Source organism: Mustelus asterias, chromosome 1 (genome assembly GCF_964213995.1).
Source record: "Mustelus asterias chromosome 1, sMusAst1.hap1.1, whole genome shotgun sequence".
Classification (NCBI taxonomy): Eukaryota; Metazoa; Chordata; class Chondrichthyes; order Carcharhiniformes; family Triakidae; genus Mustelus; species Mustelus asterias.
Window position 1 is genome coordinate 59,425,563 of NC_135801.1, and position 20,458 is coordinate 59,446,020.

Below are 20,458 nucleotides of genomic sequence, written 5' to 3' on the forward strand. Positions count from 1 at the left end.
CAAAGTCCAATTCAAAGTCTCAGCAAGTGAGACATTCCAGATTCAAGCTGACAAGACGGGCTGGCCGCTTCCTGTCTTGGGCTTGATCTACATGATCCAAGCTGATTGCACCTCCTCCAAGGCTTGATCTCATTTGCCAAAAGGCCTAGATGCTGCTTTAAAAAATTGCTTCAAATGAAGCCTCTGTGTAACCTCATGACTTCAAACAAGTGCAGGACAACAAAACTACACTTGACCTTAGCTTCAGGTGATAGTAGCAGAAGTCAGCAAACTGTGAATTAGGGAGTGTTTACCACTGTGTTTAAATAGCATGCTAAGTAACTCACTTTGACACTGTTTTAAGTGACTGAAGTACCCAGTTAGTGATCAGCAATACAACTGCCTGTTGCTGCCAAGACATTTCAAATGTCAGAAAACTGGATTAGATTGTCAGTTAGTTGAAATTGCCTTTTCTAATTCTGCAAATAACATTTTGAATCTATCTCAGACTAATGGTATAAATGTCCCCCATCTCAGATTTCTGGTTCTCGGGTGCTGTAGGCTTAAGAGAAAGTACCTGCATTCATAGCGGCATCTATCATAGCCTCACCCAATTCATCTTGCAGCTTACGCAGTACAAATTGATTTAAAATGTAGAGAAATTCTGAACTCAGTGCATATTTCATGATAGTGGGGTTACATTAGCTACTCTCCAATCTGTAGGAACTGTTCCAGAGTCTATAGAATCTTGCAAAATGACCACCAATGCGTCCACTGTTTCTCAGGCCACTTCCTTAAGTACTCTGGGTAGACACTTTGGTGTCTAACTGGCTTCAGGAAGGTGGGTCCTGTTGAGAGCCAACCCTTGTCCTGGCTGGCTGTCCAGTTAAGTGCATGAGTGGCACTTAAGTTGGTGACCCTTCTCTAAAAGAGATGACCCTGGGCTCCTGCCAAACCCCAATGTCATTCAATACTGCCCACAGAAGGTTGGTGAGTGTAATGCAGTTGATGTGAGCTTCTTAAAGACAAGTTCCACATAATAAGCTTGCCAACAAAGTTGCAGCCCAACGAATGAATTGGCAGCGTGATGCAAAGTTGGCTGAGTGACCAGAAACTGAAAGTAGTGGTGAATAGTTGTGTTTTGGACTGGATCGAGGAAGTATAGAGTGGATCCCTTGGAGGTCGTTTTGAGGACCATTACTTTTCCTGACTTACATTTATGTCCTGTACTCTAGTTGCTGACAGGAGGTATTAATAGTGATCTATGATGTGGAGATGCCAGTGTTGGACTGGGGTGGGCACAGTCAGAAGTCTCTAAACACCAGGTTAAAGTCCAACAGGTTTATTTGATAGCACAAGCTTTAGGAGCACTGCTCCTTCATCAGGTGAGTGATGCAGGAGCAGTGCTCCAAAAGCTCGAGTTACCAAATAAACCTGGTGGACTTTAACCTGGTGTTGTGAGACCTCTAATAGTAATCTAGGGAGCAGGTTGAGTGCCTATCTTTTCAAATGAAAAAAAGTAATTTTTAAAAGATGGTGAAAGATGAATGAGTTAGGTGGGCTGTATCTGTGGTGTAGTATTTAGTCCCACATATAGACCCACTGTTATTTTTCAGATTAAACTTGTTCAGTTTGGTCATGTTGCTTTATATGACTAAATTTCTCTCTCCTCTCTTCCCTGTCCAGGTTTACACCAGATTTTACCACTTCCTGGGTGATCCGTGAATTACAACTTTTAACTGCAAGGGGCTTGCAATTTCAGTTCACTCTGAATGTGACTCTTCCACATCACCTGTTACCTCTTTGTGCGGACTTGGTGCCAGCGCTGAGTTGGGAGCAGCCATTCTGGATGATCGTCTGCCTGTTTAGCTGGTCAGAAATTTAACAAGAAACTTACATATTCTTAAAGTACAGTTTTAATATGGCAACAGTTATTGTGATGTTGTTGTTTTGTGTAATTGTTTCTTACCTGTGCTGTTGCAAAGCAAACTTGTTTAAAGTAGCCAATAAGTTAATTTGCCGTCCTGTATTTGTATTTAGATACTAAATTAAGCTTCTGGCTGGAGTCCAAGTGTCGACTTTGTATGTTGATTACCTGAGTCTTGCCACCTTGTTTTTTTCTCTTGTGGAAAAATTGATAGATTTAAGAATTCACATTTCTAATTAAAGAGGATTTTCCCATTGTAGCCATTTATTTCAGGAATTATTTGTACTGATAGATTGCTTTCCAGTCCTGTCCCAAATCTCTCATGCCAGGATTCATAAACATCAGGGCACACATTGTTTTTGCTTTTTTTTTATTCATAGAATCATAGAATCCTACAGTGCAGAAGGAGGCTATTCAGCCCATCGAGCCTGCACCGACCACAATCCCACCCAGGCCCTATCCCCATAACCCTATGCATTTACCCTAGCTAGTCCCCCTGACACGAAGGGATAATTTAGCATGGCCAATCCACCTGACCCGCACATCTTTTGGACTGTGGGAGGAAACCAGAGCACCCGGAGGAAACCCACACAGACACGGGGAGAACGTGCAAACTCCACACAGACAGTGACCCAAGCTGGGAATCAAACCCGGGTCCTGTGAGGCAGCAGTGCTAATCACTGTGCCACCGTGCCGCCCTCACTCATGGGACATGGGCGTTGCTGGCTGGCCAGCACTTTTTGCCCATCCCTAGTTGCCCAGGGGCAGTTGAGAGTCAGCCACATTGTTGTGGCTCTGGAGTCGCATGTAGTCCAGACAGCAGATTTCCTTCCCTAAAGGACATTAATGAACCAGTTGGGTTTTTCCAACAATTGACAATGGTTTCATGATCATCAGTAGATTTTTAATTCCAGATTTATTTTTTATTGAATTCAAAATCCACCATCTGCCATGGCGGGATTTGAACCTAGATTCCCCAGAACATTAGCTGAGTTTCTGGATTAATAATCTAGCAATAATGCCACCAGGCCAACGCCTCCCTAGTTTGGGCTGGGACTTTTCACAGGTGGCAGGGGTTCAGCCGTCAGGACCGAAGGGTGGTTGGGTGGTGACCCAACTTTAGGCCGTGGGACCCAGGGCTGGAATTTGCTGCCGCCAGGTCTGTCTTCAGTTAAGGACGGTGGCCTCCCCTCAAGAGTTGCCACTTGGCCAGCCTTCCCATCTCCAAGCATGCCATCGAAAGTTCTGTAAATTTCCAGCCTCGGTCTTTAAAGCCACTTCCTGGCTCAGGGAGCCCCTGATACCTCAAGAAGGTATCTTGCTGAAAGTGTGCCACAACTTGCCAAAAGTCTTTGGTAACTGTTTTTAAGAGTTTATTTTCATCCAATCTACAAGTTTTCTTTTCATTCTGATCTCCAATGTAAACAGAAACTTAAGGAGGGCTTCCTATTTGTGTCGAGGTTCCTTGGCTCCTAGCTTATGATTTGAGCTGCTATTTTATGTCGTAAAGGAAATGGGTCCTATTCAAGCTATGACTTAACTTTAAACGAGTGAATCTTTGTACTGTTCTTTTAAGAAATGGAATGACAGCAGCATTTTTGTTGAACTTATGTGCTCATTAGATATTCTGAGGGTAAAACAGATGGTAGTGCATGAGGTGCCCATTGTACACGGTGTTTGAAATTCCTGTGTGGGCCTGAGTGGAAAGTAAAACCAGCTGGGCTCTAAAATGTTCCCTCGAACATTGCATTGTCCTCTCTGATTTAATTTGCAATTCCCCACTAAAATATTCTAGATTTTGCTGGTTTCATAGTAATGTATTATCTCTAAATTGCAAATTTTTGATTTATTGTTCTATTCTTCTCAATGAGCTGGCGAAATCATTCGCAAATTTTTGTTTTGTAGTTTGCTGCTGTTTTGCGTCATCATAATGGCCTATCAACGTGCTCACTACATTTTGACAGAATTTAGTCAATCTAGATCAAGACTGTGCCACACCTCCCTGCTGCTCCAACAGGATCGAACCTCCATTAACACACTTGGTTCCACAACTTACAAGTAAGCTTTCAGTAATAACACATTTTCAACAAATAGTTGCTCCAGAAAAGTGCATTGCTTTTGCAGTGGTTCTTGTTTTGTTTGCCCATTTGGTTCACATCAGTGATCATGTTGAAAATACACACTTAACTAAGTCTCAAGTAGTACATATACACTAGAAATAATGATGTTTAATTAACCACAAGCAAGTCAATAATTTACATTCATTAAAAACAAACTTTGTTAATACAACATCCATTAAAATTCTCAATGGTATAATTTTAATAGTTTCTATTTTATTGTCAGGTTAAGTAGAACTGGCTGTAAGGCTTACAGTGAAGGCAATAATTTGTCAGACCGGGGGAAAGGAAGAGGAGCTGTAGCAATGAGTGGGCCCTCAGTACGAAACCAAAATACCTCAAAGCGGAGTCCTGTTAACTCAAACCATTGTACAAGAAAGCTCAAATACTACAGCAAAAGTAAACTGAATACATCTACAAACGTTACCTGTGGGACCAGTGAAGTATATCAGCAGACCAGTGGCGTGCCATTTTATCGTCCAAAGGAACAGCAGCCTCACACTGAGATTCCTCCATATATGAAGCTACATGATGAAAGTTATGGACCATTTGCAGGAGAGGATCTGGAAAAAATAGAGGAAATGGTACAAGAGTGTGAAATGAAGCCATTTTTTCTTGAAACTGAGCCTACTACTGATAATGAACTTGTGATCTGTGTACTGTCAGAGGAACGAAGCTCTGAGCCTCCTACCCCTGATATTAAAGAATTGAATCACTACGGATCTTTCCAAGCACATACTCTAGATGAAAGCCATGATCACCTGGTGTCAGAAGATAGCTTCAGGACTAATGAAACACAATTCGCTTCATCCATTAGTAAAGGTATTATAATACTTTAAGGATTATTCAGAATGGAAAATAATTCTAACAGCGGTGTTTTAATATCATCTCTTAATTGACAGTGATTCAGGTTTGTGTTCCAGTATATGTTGGATAGATAGATTATAGTTTTTATAAGGCAGTAGCATAGTCAGCCAGTTATGATGCTATTGCAAGAAGAACACTAAAATGAATTACTAGTCAAAACCTATTGCCTGAGATTACAGATTTTGTTTGGTGCTCCTTTTAAATTGGTTTGACACTGGTGCCTACCTTAGAATAAAGCAGGCCAGAAACACTTGCTCTATATAGCACTGAGCTGGAGAAAGAAGGTCACTACTCTAACCAGCATCCATATGCCTGAGAAATAAGTTGAGAACATGTTGCTGTGCCAGATCCATATAAAGATGCAAGATAATGGCTCCATTCCAATTTATCCTGTGGGCAATTAAACTCACCAAATTAGAGGAGGAAGTCGCTCAATTGAATCCCTGTGCTAACAAAGAACAATACAGCACAGGAAAACAGGCCCTTCGGTCCTCCAAGCCTGTGCCGCTCCTTGGTCCAACTAGACCAATCGTTTGTATCCCACCATTCCCAGGCTGCTCATGTGACTATCCAGGTAAGTCTTAAACGATGTCAGCGTGCCTGCCTCCACCACCTTACTTGGCAGCACATTCCAGGCCCCCACCACCCTCTGTGTAAAAAACGTCCCTCTGATGTCGGAGTTATACTTCGCCCCTCTCAGCTTGAGCCCGTGACCCCTCGTAATCGTCACCTCCGACCTGGGAAAAAGCTTCCCACTGTTCACCCTATCTGTACCCTTCATAATCTTGTATACCTCTATTAGATCTCCCCTCATTCTCCGTCTTTCCAAGGAGAACAACCCCAGTCTACCCAATCTCTCCTCATAGCTAAGACCCTCCATACCAGGCAACATCCTGGTAAACCTTCTCTGCACTCTCTCCAATGCCTCCACATCCTTCTGGTAGTGCGGCGACCAGAACTGGACGCAGTACTCCAAATGTGGCCTAACCAGCGTTCTGTACAGCTGCATCATCAGACTCCAGCTTTTATACTCTATACCCCGTCCTATAAAGGCAAGCATACCATATGCCTTCTTCACCACCTTCTCCACCTGTGTTGCCACCTTCAAGGATTTGTGGACTTGCACACCTAGGTCCCTCTGTGTTTCTATACTCCTGATGACTCTGCCATTTATTGTATAACTCCTCCCTACATTATTTCTTCCAAAATGCATCACTTCGCATTTATCCGGATTAAACTCCATCTGCCACCTCTCCGCCCAATTTTCCAGCCTATCTATATCCTGCTGTATTGCCCAACAATGCTCTTCGCTATCCGCAATTCCAGCCATCTTCGTGTCATCCGCAAAGTTGCTGATTACACCAGTTACACCTTCTTCCAAATCATTTATATATATCACAAATAGCAGAGGTCCCAGTACAGAGCCCTGCGGAACACCACTGGTCACAGACCTCCAGCCGGAAAAAGACCCTTCAACCACTACCCTCTGTCTCCTATGGCCAAGCCAGTTCTCCACCCATCTAGCCACTTCTGCTTGTATCCCATGAGCCTTAACCTTCTTAACCAACCTGCCATGTGGGACTTTGTCAAATGCCTTACTGAAATCCATATAGACGACATCCACGGCCCTTCCTTCATCAACCGTTTTTGTCACTTCTTCAAAAAACTCCACCAAATTTGTAAGGCACGATCTCCCCCTTACAAAACCATGCTGTCTGTCACTAATGAGATTGTTCCGTTCTAAATGCACATACATCCTGTCTCTAAGAATCCTCTCCAACAACTTCCTTACCACGGACGTCAAGCTCACCGGCCTATAATTTCCTGGGTTATCCCTGCTACCCTTCTTAAACAATGGGACCACATTCGCTATCCTCCAATCCTCAGGGACCTCACCCGTGTCCAAAGAAGCGACAAAGATTTCCATCAGAGGCCCAGCTAAGGTAACTGATTTCAACTCCAGCACTGATGTGGGTTCTGCACTGGACTTGAGTCTCTGAATTTGGGAAAGGAAATCATTGGGGGGGGTTCCTGTTCCGTTTATTCAGTGATTTCTATCTGGAGATTTATGAAGTGATAAGTGGGGACAGGATTGGATACAGCCACGCTTCAATGTACCCTTTTTCACATTCCCTCCATCTATTAGAAATTTTATGTTGTAAATAATACTATTTAGCTGAGGTAATGGAGAACTATTGGTTCTTGTGGATTCATATCCAGAAGAGAATGATGGCTCTTTCAGGAGTGGTGAATAAACCCTGGTGTGAAGGGAGGCAATGGGAAGAGAACTAGCTTTAAATTTAAAAAATAGAAATGATATTTTGTTAATTTTTAAAAAATTTATGTTGTAATTCTAATGCTCAGATAATCCACAACAAGGAACAATGGAGAAGATCAGTGAAAATCGGAAGACAGAAGAGCAGTTGTCCCATGAACTTCAAGAAAAGGCTCATGTGCCAGTCCTACAAAATGTACTGCCTTCCTTTATAACACAGCCTCTGTCCACAATTGAGGTACACACATTTCGTACAGAACAGAAGCATAAATCATAAAAAATAGTATTTTTAGGTGCATGTTTTCTGGTTTCTAACCTTTTTCATGGTTGCAACTGTCTCTAACGATGTACCTTTTAAGAAAAGAAATGTCGGGTTGGGTGTTGGAAGCCCTGGAGTAGGAATTCTTTGACCAAAGAGGTAATGTTAAGGAGTGGGTCCAACAGCAAGGCATGCCACAAATTCTCCTGAAGCACCCATTGTGCTGCTTGGGTGCTCCAATTACACTATATGCTTTCTCTTGATTGTTGAAGCCTTATTGAACCTTTTGGCCTTGACTCAGTGATATGACATGTGCCCCACGTCAGAAGGTTGTGGGTTCCAGTTCTGTTCCAAAGATTTGACACAAAATCTAGGTTGACAGTCCAATGAGTGCTCCCTTTAGTATGAGATATTAAACTGAGTTCTTGTCTACTCCTTCGCGTAGACATAAAAGAACCCACAGCACTTGAGGGGTGGGTTCTCCAGATGTTCTAGCCCACATTTATGTCTCAACCAACACCAAAAAACAAATGATCTGGTCGTTTCATTATTGCTTTTGGGACCTTACTTTCTGTACTATGACAGTGACTAAACTTCAAAAGTATTTCACTAAAGCAGTTTGTCACTCTTTAAGGTTAAAAATAATGATAAATGCAAGACTATTTGTTCCTCTTTTGCAGTAAGTGGTATGTGTGCAGCTTCTGAGCACTGCTAGTGCTTCAGGTCCACACATTGTGACACTATCCCATTGTGCAGTCTCACTGTTCCTTTAGTGTACTTTACATTTATTTTTAATACTGAATTGAAATTTTGTTGAGTACTGTGCAAAGATACTTTTTCTCTGGCGCATCATACTAACTAATAACACAGAACATGATGAAATATAACTTTGAAGGCCGTGAACTGGATTAACCATACAAAAGTAAAATGGCACAATTTTGGGAGTTTTTGATAAATCATAAAATGCTGAAACCATTTTATAGTAAACTTCTCAATGTAATCTGGTTAAAACACTTAATCCTATCAGCAAAAGTCATCAACGGACAATATTAAGCAGAAAAGACAACAGGAGAAAAGCGAACTGGCAATTCGTAATAAATGGAAAGGCAGAAAACCTTGTGGGAAAAACAGGAATATTTCTGTACAGTAAGTATGAAATCTCTGAAGATGTGTTTTTAAGATATAATGTAAGTAAATATGTTTATGGGTGACATAGATATTGTTAATTGTGTACAGACAGAGCAGGATGCTGTCAAGGTATAGATTGTCATGTTTTTGCGTTTTCTAAACGTACCTTTCTCTGAAAAGATATAGAAAATATATTTTAAGAATACATTGGCACTGGTTTAAGAGAGTAGGTCACATACTGTAGATATTTTCAGAATGCGGACAAAGGCTAACTATTGATACTTCCAAACAAAAGATTGGAAACAGTAGGGGAGTTGCCACAAAGGTATCCAGGATAGATAACAATGATTCACACTGTGGGAGATGGAATATTCCTGATGTCCCTGTTAAACGTTGGAAGGAGTGAGTTTCAAAGGGAGGGTGATCGTCATGATTTGATTGAAGCTCATCTGACAAACTCCTGGAGATGAGGTGAGATCAAGTATTGAGCTCTAACAACTAAAATACAGTATATGAACAGTCAAGTTTTAGTTACAAGGCAGACTATAAAAGCACCCAGGGTTAGGTATTGAGGAAGATTTTGAAGGTTGACAGGTTGTTGGCAACAAAGAGCTAATGTTGTTCTCTGCAGAGAATGTAAAGGACTAAATCCATTTAAGCAAGGTGACTTGCATTAGGAAACTTAGCAACCTCATTTTATATTATTTCATGAAGGCACTGAATCTGATCATGTTCTCTGCCTACTGTGGAATAAAACAACGTAATTGTGTTATGACTTGAATGACCAGATGCTTGTCCAATCCAGCTTCAGAGAGATTAAAGAAATATACATTTGAAAGACACACAGCTGGTCCAGAACACATGGAATGCTATTTTTTGCATTCTAGGTTACATTATTGCCCAAGTGAATATTAGGATCATGCAAGTTAACTCCCCTAAAACCAAGACACTTGGACTGTTTAGAAGAGTGCCTAATGCCACTGAATTTGAGAAGATATCTAGAGCTGCGCCAAATTTTAAAACCATAGAAATTTACAAGATGGAAGAAGTCTATTTGGCCTAATGTGTCTGGCTCAGGCTTTCTCTCCACATCTTCCTCTGTTTAAAATATTACTTCAATTTTCCATGAAATGGTTTCTGTCTCAGTCACTTGTGACAAGTTATTATATCAGAAAATTTCTGTGTCAAGAAATTGCTGCTAGTTCCTCTCCTTGCTAAGTGACTATTTTAGATTGATGACCCTTCATTACTACTTTGTCAGCCAGATGAAATTTCTTTCTCTATTGATGAAGAAATCTCTTTATAATTTAAAAAAAAAACCTCTTAAAATTTCTGACTTGGTAATAGATCTTTGCAGCATGTGCTCCATAACTTAAATGTCAATTCCATCATAGGATGCCTGAAATACACTACTTTTAGTATCTTAACTATTGTTTTGTGTAAGTTGATTCTTCTTTACCATGTTGTTCTATGTCCGTTTTTCTGAAATCTAGAATTGCAGAGGAATATCTATTTGAACTTTCAAATCCCTTTACTTATCTAGATAGCTATCCAGACACTAGATAACAAGGACACCTATGTCAGACTCCTATTTATTGACTACAGCTCGGCCTTCAACACCATTATTCCCACGAAACTCCTCTCCAAACTCCTGGGCCTTGGCACCTCCCTCTGCAACTGGATCCTGAACTTCCTAACTCTCAGACCACAATCAGTAAGGATAGGCAACAACACCTCCTCCACAATCATCCTCACCATCGGTGTCCCATAAGGCTGTGTTCTCAGCCCCCTACTATACTTAGATGCCTATGACTGTGCGGCCAAATTCCCCTCCAATTCGCTTTTCAAGTTTGCTGATGACACCACCGCAGTGGGTCGGATCTCAAACAATGACGAGACAGAGTACAGGAATGAGATAGAGAATCTGGTGAACTGGTGTGGCAACAATAATCTCTCCCTCAATATCAACAAAATGAAGGAGATTGTCATCAACTTCAGGAAGCATAAAGGAGAACCTGCTCCTGTCTACATCAATGGGGACGAAGAAGAAAAGGTCGAGTTTTTAGGTGTCCAGATCACCAACAACCTGTCCTGGTCCCTCCATGCCGACACTATAGTTAAGAAAGCCCACCAACGCCTCTACTTTCTCAGAAGACTAAGGAAATTTGGCATGTCAGCTATGACTCTCCAACTTTTACAGAGGCACCATAGAAAGCATTCTTTCTGGTTGTATCACAGCTTGGTATGGCTCCTGCTCTGCCCAAGACCGCAAGTAACTACAAAAGGTCATGAATGTAGTCCAATCCATCACGCAAACCAGCCTGCCATCCATTGACTCTGTCTACATTTCCCGCTGCGTCTGCAAAGCAGCCAGCAACCTGGACATTCTCTCTTCCACCTTCTTCCATCGGGCAAAGATACAAAAGTCTGAGGTCACGTACCAACCAACTCGAGAACAGCTTCTTCCCTGCTGCTGTCAGACTTTTGAATAGACTTACCTTGCATTAAGTTGATCTTTCTCTACACCCTAGTTATGACTGTAACACTACGTTCTGCATGCTCTCGTTTCCTTCTCTATGAACGGTATGCTTTGTCTGTATAGTGCACAAGAAACAATACTTTTTACTCTGTTAATACATTTTTAATAAATCAGATCCATAAGAACATCTGCAAAAGGTGCAGGGGTAGACCATTTAGCCCTTTGGGCTGCTTCATCAATCAACAAGACCATGGTTCTTCTTTGGACCTTCCTTGGACCATGGTCCTTCTACCTTGACTCCACTTTCCTGCACTATCTCCATACCCCCTAGTTGTGTGTGTACCCAAACTCTATTGACCTCTGCCTTAAATGTACTCAATTTCTAGGCAGTTGACAACTCCTTGGGGTAGAGAATTCTGAACATTCACAACCCGTTGCATGGACATCTCCCCCTCTCAGTTTAAAGCCATTTTTTTCTAGTCTGACCATATTTGCAGGTGCATTCTTATGTTTGTGTGCCCTGTCCCTTCTGTCACACTCTGGTTGCCATCATCCATATTGTTACCTTGCGCTAATGCCATGTTCTTTCTCTGATTTTCCAAATCCCCCCTCACTTGAATCTTCTCCCTCCCTCCCTCCCAATCACTATTTGGCTTAAGGCCCTCACTAGGACATTGGTCCCAGTGCGACTAGGGTGAAGAGCATCCCAATTGTACAGCACCCTCTTTCCTTAGTACTGATGCCATTGCCTCATGAATCGAAACCCATTTTTCCTGCAGCAATCTTTGAGCCACACTTTAAACTCTAACAATGCCGATTTGCTCATGGCTTAGGTAGTAATCCCCCAACTCCCTCCCGCCAACCCTCGACTATACTGTCCTCACCACCACCACATTCCTTCCCACTTGAATAGCCTCCAATACTATGGTGTCAGATTATTTTGTTGATTCACTCTGCAGATTTTAGCTCTCATCTGCCCAGGCAGCAAAAACTGTGAATCTGTTGGATTAGAGCAAAGGCTGAGGCTCTTGCAGCATTGCACCTGGGATCTCCTCACCTGATTTATGCTCTGCTTACCCTGACTACTACCCAGATTTGTACTACTAATTAACCTTAGTGTGACTGCCTCCTGAATCAGTGGAGGTACCACCTACTTGATGTCCTGCAAAATCTGTACCTCTGGCTGAAGTCTATAGTATGCGGATTATAGACTATTAATGATTTTTCATTTCTAATCTTTAAAGGAAGAATCATTTTTAAAAAGAATTTCTTTGTGGTTAGAAGCTGTGCTAAAAACTGGCTAAAGTTGTGACTGTTTTGCTAGGTCAACTGAACAGACAGGTGATGTGCACAATGAGAGGAACTACAATCGTAGACTAAAAGAGGATAGAATTCAAGACCGATCCAGGAAGGTGTGGCAGTATGGAAAAAAGGAAAATGCTAACGTCTATACAAAAGCTGAATTTTATCTTAAAGAGGCAGAAAATGGTAACTATGCTGATTGGGTTGCATTTTCTTGCCTTGTTTTCTTGAAATCCTAGCGTGCTCAGCTAGCCCAAGTTGAAATAGCTCACACTATATTATAATGGGATGAATCCAATTAGGTCAATACTGTAATTGGAGGTATTTCCTATTCCTATATCTGTAGTGTAATGGCACAATTAATCTAAGCAATGTAGCTTTAAATATTAATCGCAGTAACTTTAACTTGTAGATGTCCTAATATGCACAGGTAGGCTATTGTTTCACCAGACTGAACATTTTTAAATTTTAAGCCTGCTCCATGTGAAACACTGCAAGCTTTAAATCTTCATGAATTAAAATTTTGTTGACAATCGCTTAAGTGTTGTGCTGGGTCTTTGTTTAGGGCATTGTTGTCCAAACTGGAAGGTGTTATTCGGGAAAGTACGTTCTGGTGAATCCAGCTCTGATTCTGGCAGTTCTTCAGATAGCGTGAGAGCAAGCCGTGACAGCTGGGGGAGTTGGAGCAGCAGCAGTTCTGAGGGAGAAAAAGATCAAAGTATCAATGCCAAATTGCACTTTGCACCCTCCGCTGCACAGAGTAAGTACTTCAAAATAAAGTCTTATCTGTAAATTATAATTCAAGATTGCATTAGATGGTGAATTTTTGCTTATCAAACCTCTGCTCAAAGGGTACCCAGTCTAAATGGTGGAAGGTTTATTTAGTTGTGAAATGAGTTTAGACAGTATTAATCTTGTTCCTAATCAGTATTGGCCAGCCACTCAAAATAGTCTCACTTTGGCACTAGTCACTTCATCAAGACATTTCCAAAGATGATCACTGTGGGGAATTGGGTATGTTGGTGTAGTCAGTGATGCAGTTCGGAGATTGGGTCTGAAGGCATCCGTGGTGACTTTAGCTCCATTTGCTTGATGGAAACTGGGTGGGCAGTCAGTGAAAATCATCCAGAAACCTATCTGCCAACATACCATGATGTCCCTGCCATTCTTCTGTCTTAGACTGCCCTCTTGAGCAGGCAGCCTGACCACCCAGCTAACAGTGTTGGGATATTTTAAAATATGCAAATTGGGGTCAAGTGTCTTAATCAGGTCCTAACTACACTTCCATTGGGATCATGAGTTGGAAGATGAGGTTAACAGGAAGAACAGCTGGGGCCAAAAGAAACCTGATCAGATATGATTTTTTTAAACTTGTCTAGTGGGGCCAGTAGGAACAGGAATGTTTCTCCAGCTCCTATAAGGAAAGTTTAGACTTGCTTGCCTTTGATTCTTTCCCCAGAAACCTGCATATTTCAAGATCACAAAGTGCTGCTGAAAGCTCCGCCCTATGATTTATCTGGTGCTGTGCCACCATGGGGTGGCACAGTGGTTACCACTGTGCCTCATAGTGCCAGGGACCCGGGTAAGATTCCCGGCTTGGGTCATTGTCTGGAGTTTGCACGTTCTCCCCGTGTCGGTGTGGGTTTCCTCTGGGTGCTCTGGTTTCCTCACACAGTCCGAAAGATGTGCTGGTTAAGTGCATTGGCCATGCTAAATTCTCCCTCAGTGTGCTGAACTGGCGCCAGAGTGTGGCGACTAGGGGATTTTTACATTACCACTGTAATGATGTTACTGTAAGCCTACCATTGATACTAATAAATAAATTTATAACTTTATCCAAGTTCCGGAGATTGTTTCCTTTGGTTGTGGTGGTTGGCTTTCCTGCTGTCCAAAATTATGCTTGCACCAATGGCCAGCAAATTGAGATAGGGCAGGGAGAGAGGGGGAGACAAACAACTTAATAGGAGTGGACATGTCACTGGAGAGTCAAAATCTCCATCTCAACAGCATCTTTTTTGCCACATATCTTGCACTCTCAATCCTCCTCCCTACATGTCCTGAATTTGAATCCATGTTCTGTTTGATCTGACTGAGCTTGATCTTGCATCTTATGCATGACTAGAATGGTTACTGCTGTACCACAGCATTGCCTTCTGCCTGAAACCACACCTGTACCCTCCAGATTTGTTGCTCTAATATCCTCAGTTCTGGCCTCTATCCTCTTTAAACCCTGATTTGTCCAGAACCATTGTATATGAGACCTATCCTGTTCCCAAAACCCTCTGGCCTTATAATGTATCCCATTGAGGTACATTGGTCCCAGGTTCTTTGATATGGGTGCATTGGCCTTGCTAAATTGTCCCTTAGTGTCCCAGGATGTGTAGGTTAGAGGATTAGCGGGTTAAATACATGTGGTTACAAGGATAGGGCTTGGGTGGAATGCTCTGTCAGAGAATCAGTGTTGACTCAATGGGCTGAATGGACTCCTTCTGAAGTATAGGGATTTCACGATATTAACTTTAAAGTCTTTGTCATTAAACCTCTCCATTACTTCTCCCAGTCTATCTTTGCAATTTCCTCCAGCCCTATATCATGTTCCAAATGTTTCATCCCTGTGGCTCCAGCCTTCTGTGCACTTTGACCACTTTACCTCACGACAGGTGATAGCGCCTTCACCTGCTTTGGCTCTATTTCTGGCATTCCCTTCTTAAATCCTTTGGTTTATTGTCTCCCTCCACCTTCCAAAATCTTCCAGCAATGCATCTCTTTTGATCTTTCAGGTACACCAACTAATCTTTCCCTTCCTGCTTCAGTACCTTAAACTTAACGCACCATGGGATATTCTCATGTATTATTGATGCTTTATACAATTGGTCCTGAGTTTACACACACAATGCAAAATCATATCTGGAAATTAATATAGTTTATCACTAAGCCAAAAGTGCATCTTTATATACTGTGTTTTAAAATTTTAAACATTTGCTTTAGGGCAGAGGATTTTCCAGCAGGCTTCTCCAATTTATAGCCCACCTTTACAAGAACATCACAGTCCAGGAAGTAGAAGGTAATAATACATATCCCTTTTATTAAAAAAACACATAATATAAAATGCTATTAGAATTGAGATTTCCTTTCTATTTTGTAAAAGGCTTGTTCATTTCAGCCAATCATCCAGTAACAATGTACACCTAAGAGGAGATCCACAGGCCTCAACTCTCCAAGATAAAAGCCATTGCCCTACCTTTGCTGCAGTCGCTGCAGGTTTAAAGAAAAGTCCAGGTAAGAAGCAGATTGTAGGTTAGAACGCAATCAGTAATTTAGAATGGTGTATTGTTATTAAATACTTCTCGTCTTCTGAAGAAGAAAAAAAGCATCTGATGGCATTTAACCCTTGAGAAAATTAAATTAAACAGTTTTAAGGTTAAGTATATTGTACTGCATTTACATTGTATCTACATCATCACTAATATTTTAGCAAGTACTGACACATTATATTAGTCTCTAAATTATATATATGAGAACTTGGTTCTGTATGGAAATACCATCCCTTTGAAGAAATGCACAAATTACCATGCAAGGTCAGCCAGTAGATCATGGAGTTGATTTTAACCTGCTGAAATGGATGTAAATGAGGCAGCATCATCTCAAAATAGAATCAACAGACTTACTGCCCTGTTAACTCTGAAAGTTAATCTGCTGTGATGTTTGCAGGTCTATTGTTGGGTGGCAGAAGCATCTGCCTGTCTCAGATGGTAGGCTCCTTTTTACCACATAATTTGGGGTCCTATAAATTGCATAGGTTTCTGACTGCCTTTCTAGAGGAGAACCGGTCCGCATGTGCTGCATCCTGTTTCACCAATGTTATAATCTGGAAAGTTGTTTTTCAGATTTGTGGATCCAAGAGTGCTCTGCTGAACTCTGCAAAGACATTGTGGGCTACTGCCTAAATTATGAGATTTAAATTCTTGGACTGCTGGCCAAACCAAATGCTTGTTAACTAATTTTCATCTTTAATGCATCACCTTTTTCTCCCACCTGCTGCAACAGAATATTGGTATGCAAACATTTTTGAAGTATCAGCATAGTCTGTCTTTTGAATATACAAGATTTAATTATAGGCAAGTGAGAAATACCGTGATTGAAAAAAACTTGATATTTGTCTAGCCAAGACGATTGAAGACATTTCTTTTTTTCAAATTTCTTGCTTCCCTTGCAATGACTGTAACCATTCAACGTAGCATATGATTAAAAATTACTTCTCTATACAAACTTCTGATAACACTTATATTTTCAATCAATGTTTATGCTGTAATTTTGAATAATTAAGCCATGCTGAGAATTGGTATTTAATTCAATCCAGGTTTTTGATGTCCATTAGAAGGATCTTTTGAGTAGAAACACCTAGTTCATGAAGTAATAATTAAGAAGCTCTCTTGATTCAGGAATTGTCCCCTTACATTGGAAAATTGTAAATGTCATTCAATTTTTCATGAAAAGAGAGAGAGAAAGCAGGAAATTATAGACCCGTTATTCTAGAATGTGTTGTGAGGAAGTTACTGGAATCTATGATTATGGACAGATTGAGCACTTGGCCAAATTTCAGCTGATTAGAGAGAGTGAATATGAATTTGTAAAGGTACGTCACATCTTATTAACTTAATGGAAATTTACAAGGAATTCACAAAGTAGCAGATGGGGAAATGACTACAAATGTACTTTATATGAATTTTCAAAAGATATTGATGAGGCTGCAAATAAGAGATAGTTGCTTCTAAAATTAAAGTTCATGGAATTGAAGACAAATTATTGACTTGGTTTAAGATTTGTTTAGACAGCAGAAAACAGGAGAAATAATGGGTTAATACTCAAATTGAAAGGAATTCCCTCAAGGATTAGTGCTGAGGCTTTGACTGTTCACTCTTTTCATTAATTACTTGGATCACACAATCGAAAGCCCTTTACCTCAGTTTACTAGCACAAAGATAGACGGCATTGTAAATAGTGTAGATGGAAGCATAAAATTACAAAGAATATCTGGCCTTGGAAGGAGTGCTGCACAGATTCACGATAATGGCACAAGGAAAGATAAACTATCTGATAATGGCAGTGGGGGGGGTCAAGGACAAGGGAGGTATTCTGTCCATCTGTCTGTGTCATTTCTTTCAAAAAGCCATGCAGTTGGACCCATTTCCCTGCAGTTTGTTTTTCCAAATATTTATCCAACTCCCTTTTGAAAGTCACTATTAAATCTGCATTGACCACCCCTATCTAGCAGCGTATTCAGAATCTTAACCATGTTTCCTCTTGTTAGTATGGGTTTTTAAGGCAAATCTGCTGTCTTGTTATTCATCCTTTTTATTCGCATCAGCTAAACACACCTATCAAATCCTCCCCAGGCATACTCTGCTTTAAGAGGTAGCCATGATGTGGAGTTGCTGGCATTGGACTGGGGTAGGCACAATAAGTATACTCACAACACCAGGTTAAAGTCCAACAGGTTTATTATAAACCTGTTGGACTTTAACCTTGTGTTGAGACTACTTACTGTGCTTTAAGAGGAATAACTCTATCCATGTAACTGTAATCTGTCACCTAGCCTCATAATCACAATCCCTCATCCTGAAAACCATTCCAGCAAATCTCTTCTGTACGCACTCCAAAGCCTTAATGTCTTTCCTAAGGTTCGATGTCCAGAATTGGACAAACTACATTAGCTGGATCTGAACTAGTCTTTTACATAGGTAAGAATAACTACGGCATTTGAGCTCTAGTCTGCTGCTTATAATGTCCAGGATTCCATATACTTCTTCACTGTTTTAAGCTGTCCAGCCGCCTCTGTTTTGTACACAAAGATTCCCAGGTATCCCTCTTGCACCTCCTTTAATATTACACCATTTAGCTTGTTTGTGCCCCCTCATTCTTCCAACCAAAATGTATCACCTAACATTGAAGTTCATCTGTATGCATCTGCTTGCTCCACCACCTTGTTAATTGTTCTCTTTGTCATCTCCCTCACTATTTCCCTTACTGCATTTCCAAGTTTTGCACATTTTGAAATTGTGCCTGAACCCTCAAATCCAAGACATTAAGATTTAAATTTTTAAATCAAAGCCAGGCCATTCATCAGAGAAGTCAGGAAACAAAAAAAAGGTGTTAGATTTATTGAACATTCCCACAAAAATTAGTAGATGCTAGTTCATAATTCATTTCAAATTTCAGATCAATAGATTTTTGCCAGCCAGGGATAGAATAAAGAGAGTTGGATCAAAATCAGCCATAACCTCTGAATGATGGACAAAGCTTGAGGGGCCGAATGGACTACTCCTGTTCCTAGTAATTGGATTTCTTGGTGCTGAAGAAAATCTGAGCTTCAAAATTTGTACTATTTTGGTATTTATTTCAGCAAGAATAATATAACTTTCTTTGATTATGACATTTACTCTCATTGTTGCTTGCATTTTCCAGGTCTTTACACAACAGTAAATGGGCAATGTTTAAAATCCATTCCTCCTGCAAATGGTTTGACATACCATTCAGGTAATGGTATGCAGATCAGCCCACAGTCAAATGCTGCTGCTGATTACAGGTACGTTAGTTCTATAAACAGCTATGACCAAAGAATCGCAATATAACTTTTATTTTCTGCACCTTTGAGCATCTTTATCACAGTGATACTTCACCTCAGTCGTAACAAAAATACTTTTGGAATACTGAGAGTATTTTTAATGCGTTTGTTTCTTGAATTGAGCTATTAAGCATGAACACCACCATCACTCCCACCCCATTCCAGTTTTACTATTTAAAGACTAGTTGTGTTCATCCTGCATTTGATAACGTTAATATGAAATGCTGCCCATCATGTTTGCCATTGTGCATAGTATCCAGAAAATGTGATCCAAGTTCCATCATGAGAAAGGCTGCCTTCTGTTTTGCACCCTAGCATACCGGCTGAGGATAATTTGTGTAGTATTTGAGTCTAAAATAGGTATTTTAAAATAATTTTGATTGTACAATAATTTATTTTTAAAAAGATGCTTATCTAGTTAGGAATTACTTTTAAGTGAAATGTGCAAGTATGCTTGTGGATTATTTTTTGGATTATTTAATTCCATATAATTTGCTATTATTATTCTTCAGCCAAAATGACTCAAATTTCAACTCTTCAAAGCCCGCTTCACTGGCTTGACAGGTCATTGCACAACACCATAATGATTAGAAAACAATGGATAGTGTTTACCTGTACTCCAAATGTATGCTACTGGTAGGCCAGGCTCCCCAAAGGGAGTACAGATCTGTAAAATTGCCCCATTAATTTATTTTTTTGTCTACTCTTTCTCCGTTTATATAATGTGTGGAAAATAATAGCTTATTCTTTCACTGTAACTGGGCTCTGTTCACATATTTATGTTAAAATAAACATCTGAATTTCTTCTTTCATCACCAACTAATACAGTCCTGACTTTTAATTTAAGTTGCAATGTGAGGCCTTTTGTTCTATTTGCATTGTTACTTAAAAGTAAACTTTTTCTATCATTTTAACTCTATTTATCTGTAAATTGATACTTATGATATATTAATATATTTTTTAAAAATTTGAAGCCGTCTTTCCCGGACCACATTCAACAGTGATCATTGCAGCAATCTCTTCAACACATACCATGAGAGTGATTTCTCCAGTGTCTCTGAAGGTAAGGTCTCTGTAGAACAACTTGATAAAACGCAATATTATTCTTCACTTATGAGAGCGAAACTTGACTTGTGCCCAAAAGAACCAATTAGAGCAGATATCTTTATGTTCCGACTATAAATTTCTAGCATACTACTTTAGATCCTTCATTCCTACTTATTAAGTATTGTGTGCATTGATGCTTGAATATAATTTTTAGGAACATAAGTGTTCGGTCCAAGAAACCTTGGTTTCTTGCCATAACTGTTCAATTCTCTCTCTTTGGAAATATAATTCTCGCAATATCTTTTCCTGATGAATTATTCCAGAATTTGATTTTGTTATACTCCTAATAACTAGTTGATGAAGGAAGAAACCAGAGTCAGTCTTGGGACAGGATTTTTTGGATGGTGGGGTTTTCCACCCTGCCTCCTGAAGAGCTGGTGGGGAATGTGTTCC

General features: G+C 40.4%; 1 protein-coding gene across 6 annotated transcripts in view; it reads left to right on the forward strand.

Annotated features, from left to right (window-relative positions):
- tmem131l (transmembrane 131 like) overlaps window positions 1-20,458 on the forward strand; it is a 167,015-nt gene that overhangs the window by 143,283 nt on the left and 3,274 nt on the right. For 2 of the 6 annotated variants that reach the window (XM_078212869.1, XM_078212851.1), the window contains 11 exons: window positions 1,666-1,851; window positions 3,812-3,964; window positions 4,250-4,845; window positions 7,255-7,403; window positions 8,452-8,570; window positions 12,356-12,519; window positions 12,899-13,093; window positions 15,322-15,397; window positions 15,482-15,612; window positions 18,799-18,919; window positions 19,933-20,021. In XM_078212869.1, the coding sequence (XP_078068995.1) occupies window positions 1,666-1,851; window positions 3,812-3,964; window positions 4,250-4,845; window positions 7,255-7,403; window positions 8,452-8,570; window positions 12,356-12,519; window positions 12,899-13,093; window positions 15,322-15,397; window positions 15,482-15,612; window positions 18,799-18,919; window positions 19,933-20,021 (1,979 nt within the window). Of the gene's footprint in view, window positions 1-1,665; window positions 1,852-3,811; window positions 3,965-4,249; window positions 4,846-7,254; window positions 7,404-8,451; window positions 8,571-12,355; window positions 12,520-12,898; window positions 13,094-15,321; window positions 15,398-15,481; window positions 15,613-18,552; window positions 18,684-18,798; window positions 18,920-19,932; window positions 20,022-20,458 lie in introns of those variants that run through there. The other 4 variants (XM_078212840.1, XM_078212861.1, XM_078212879.1 and 1 more) reach the window with 3 other exon arrangements.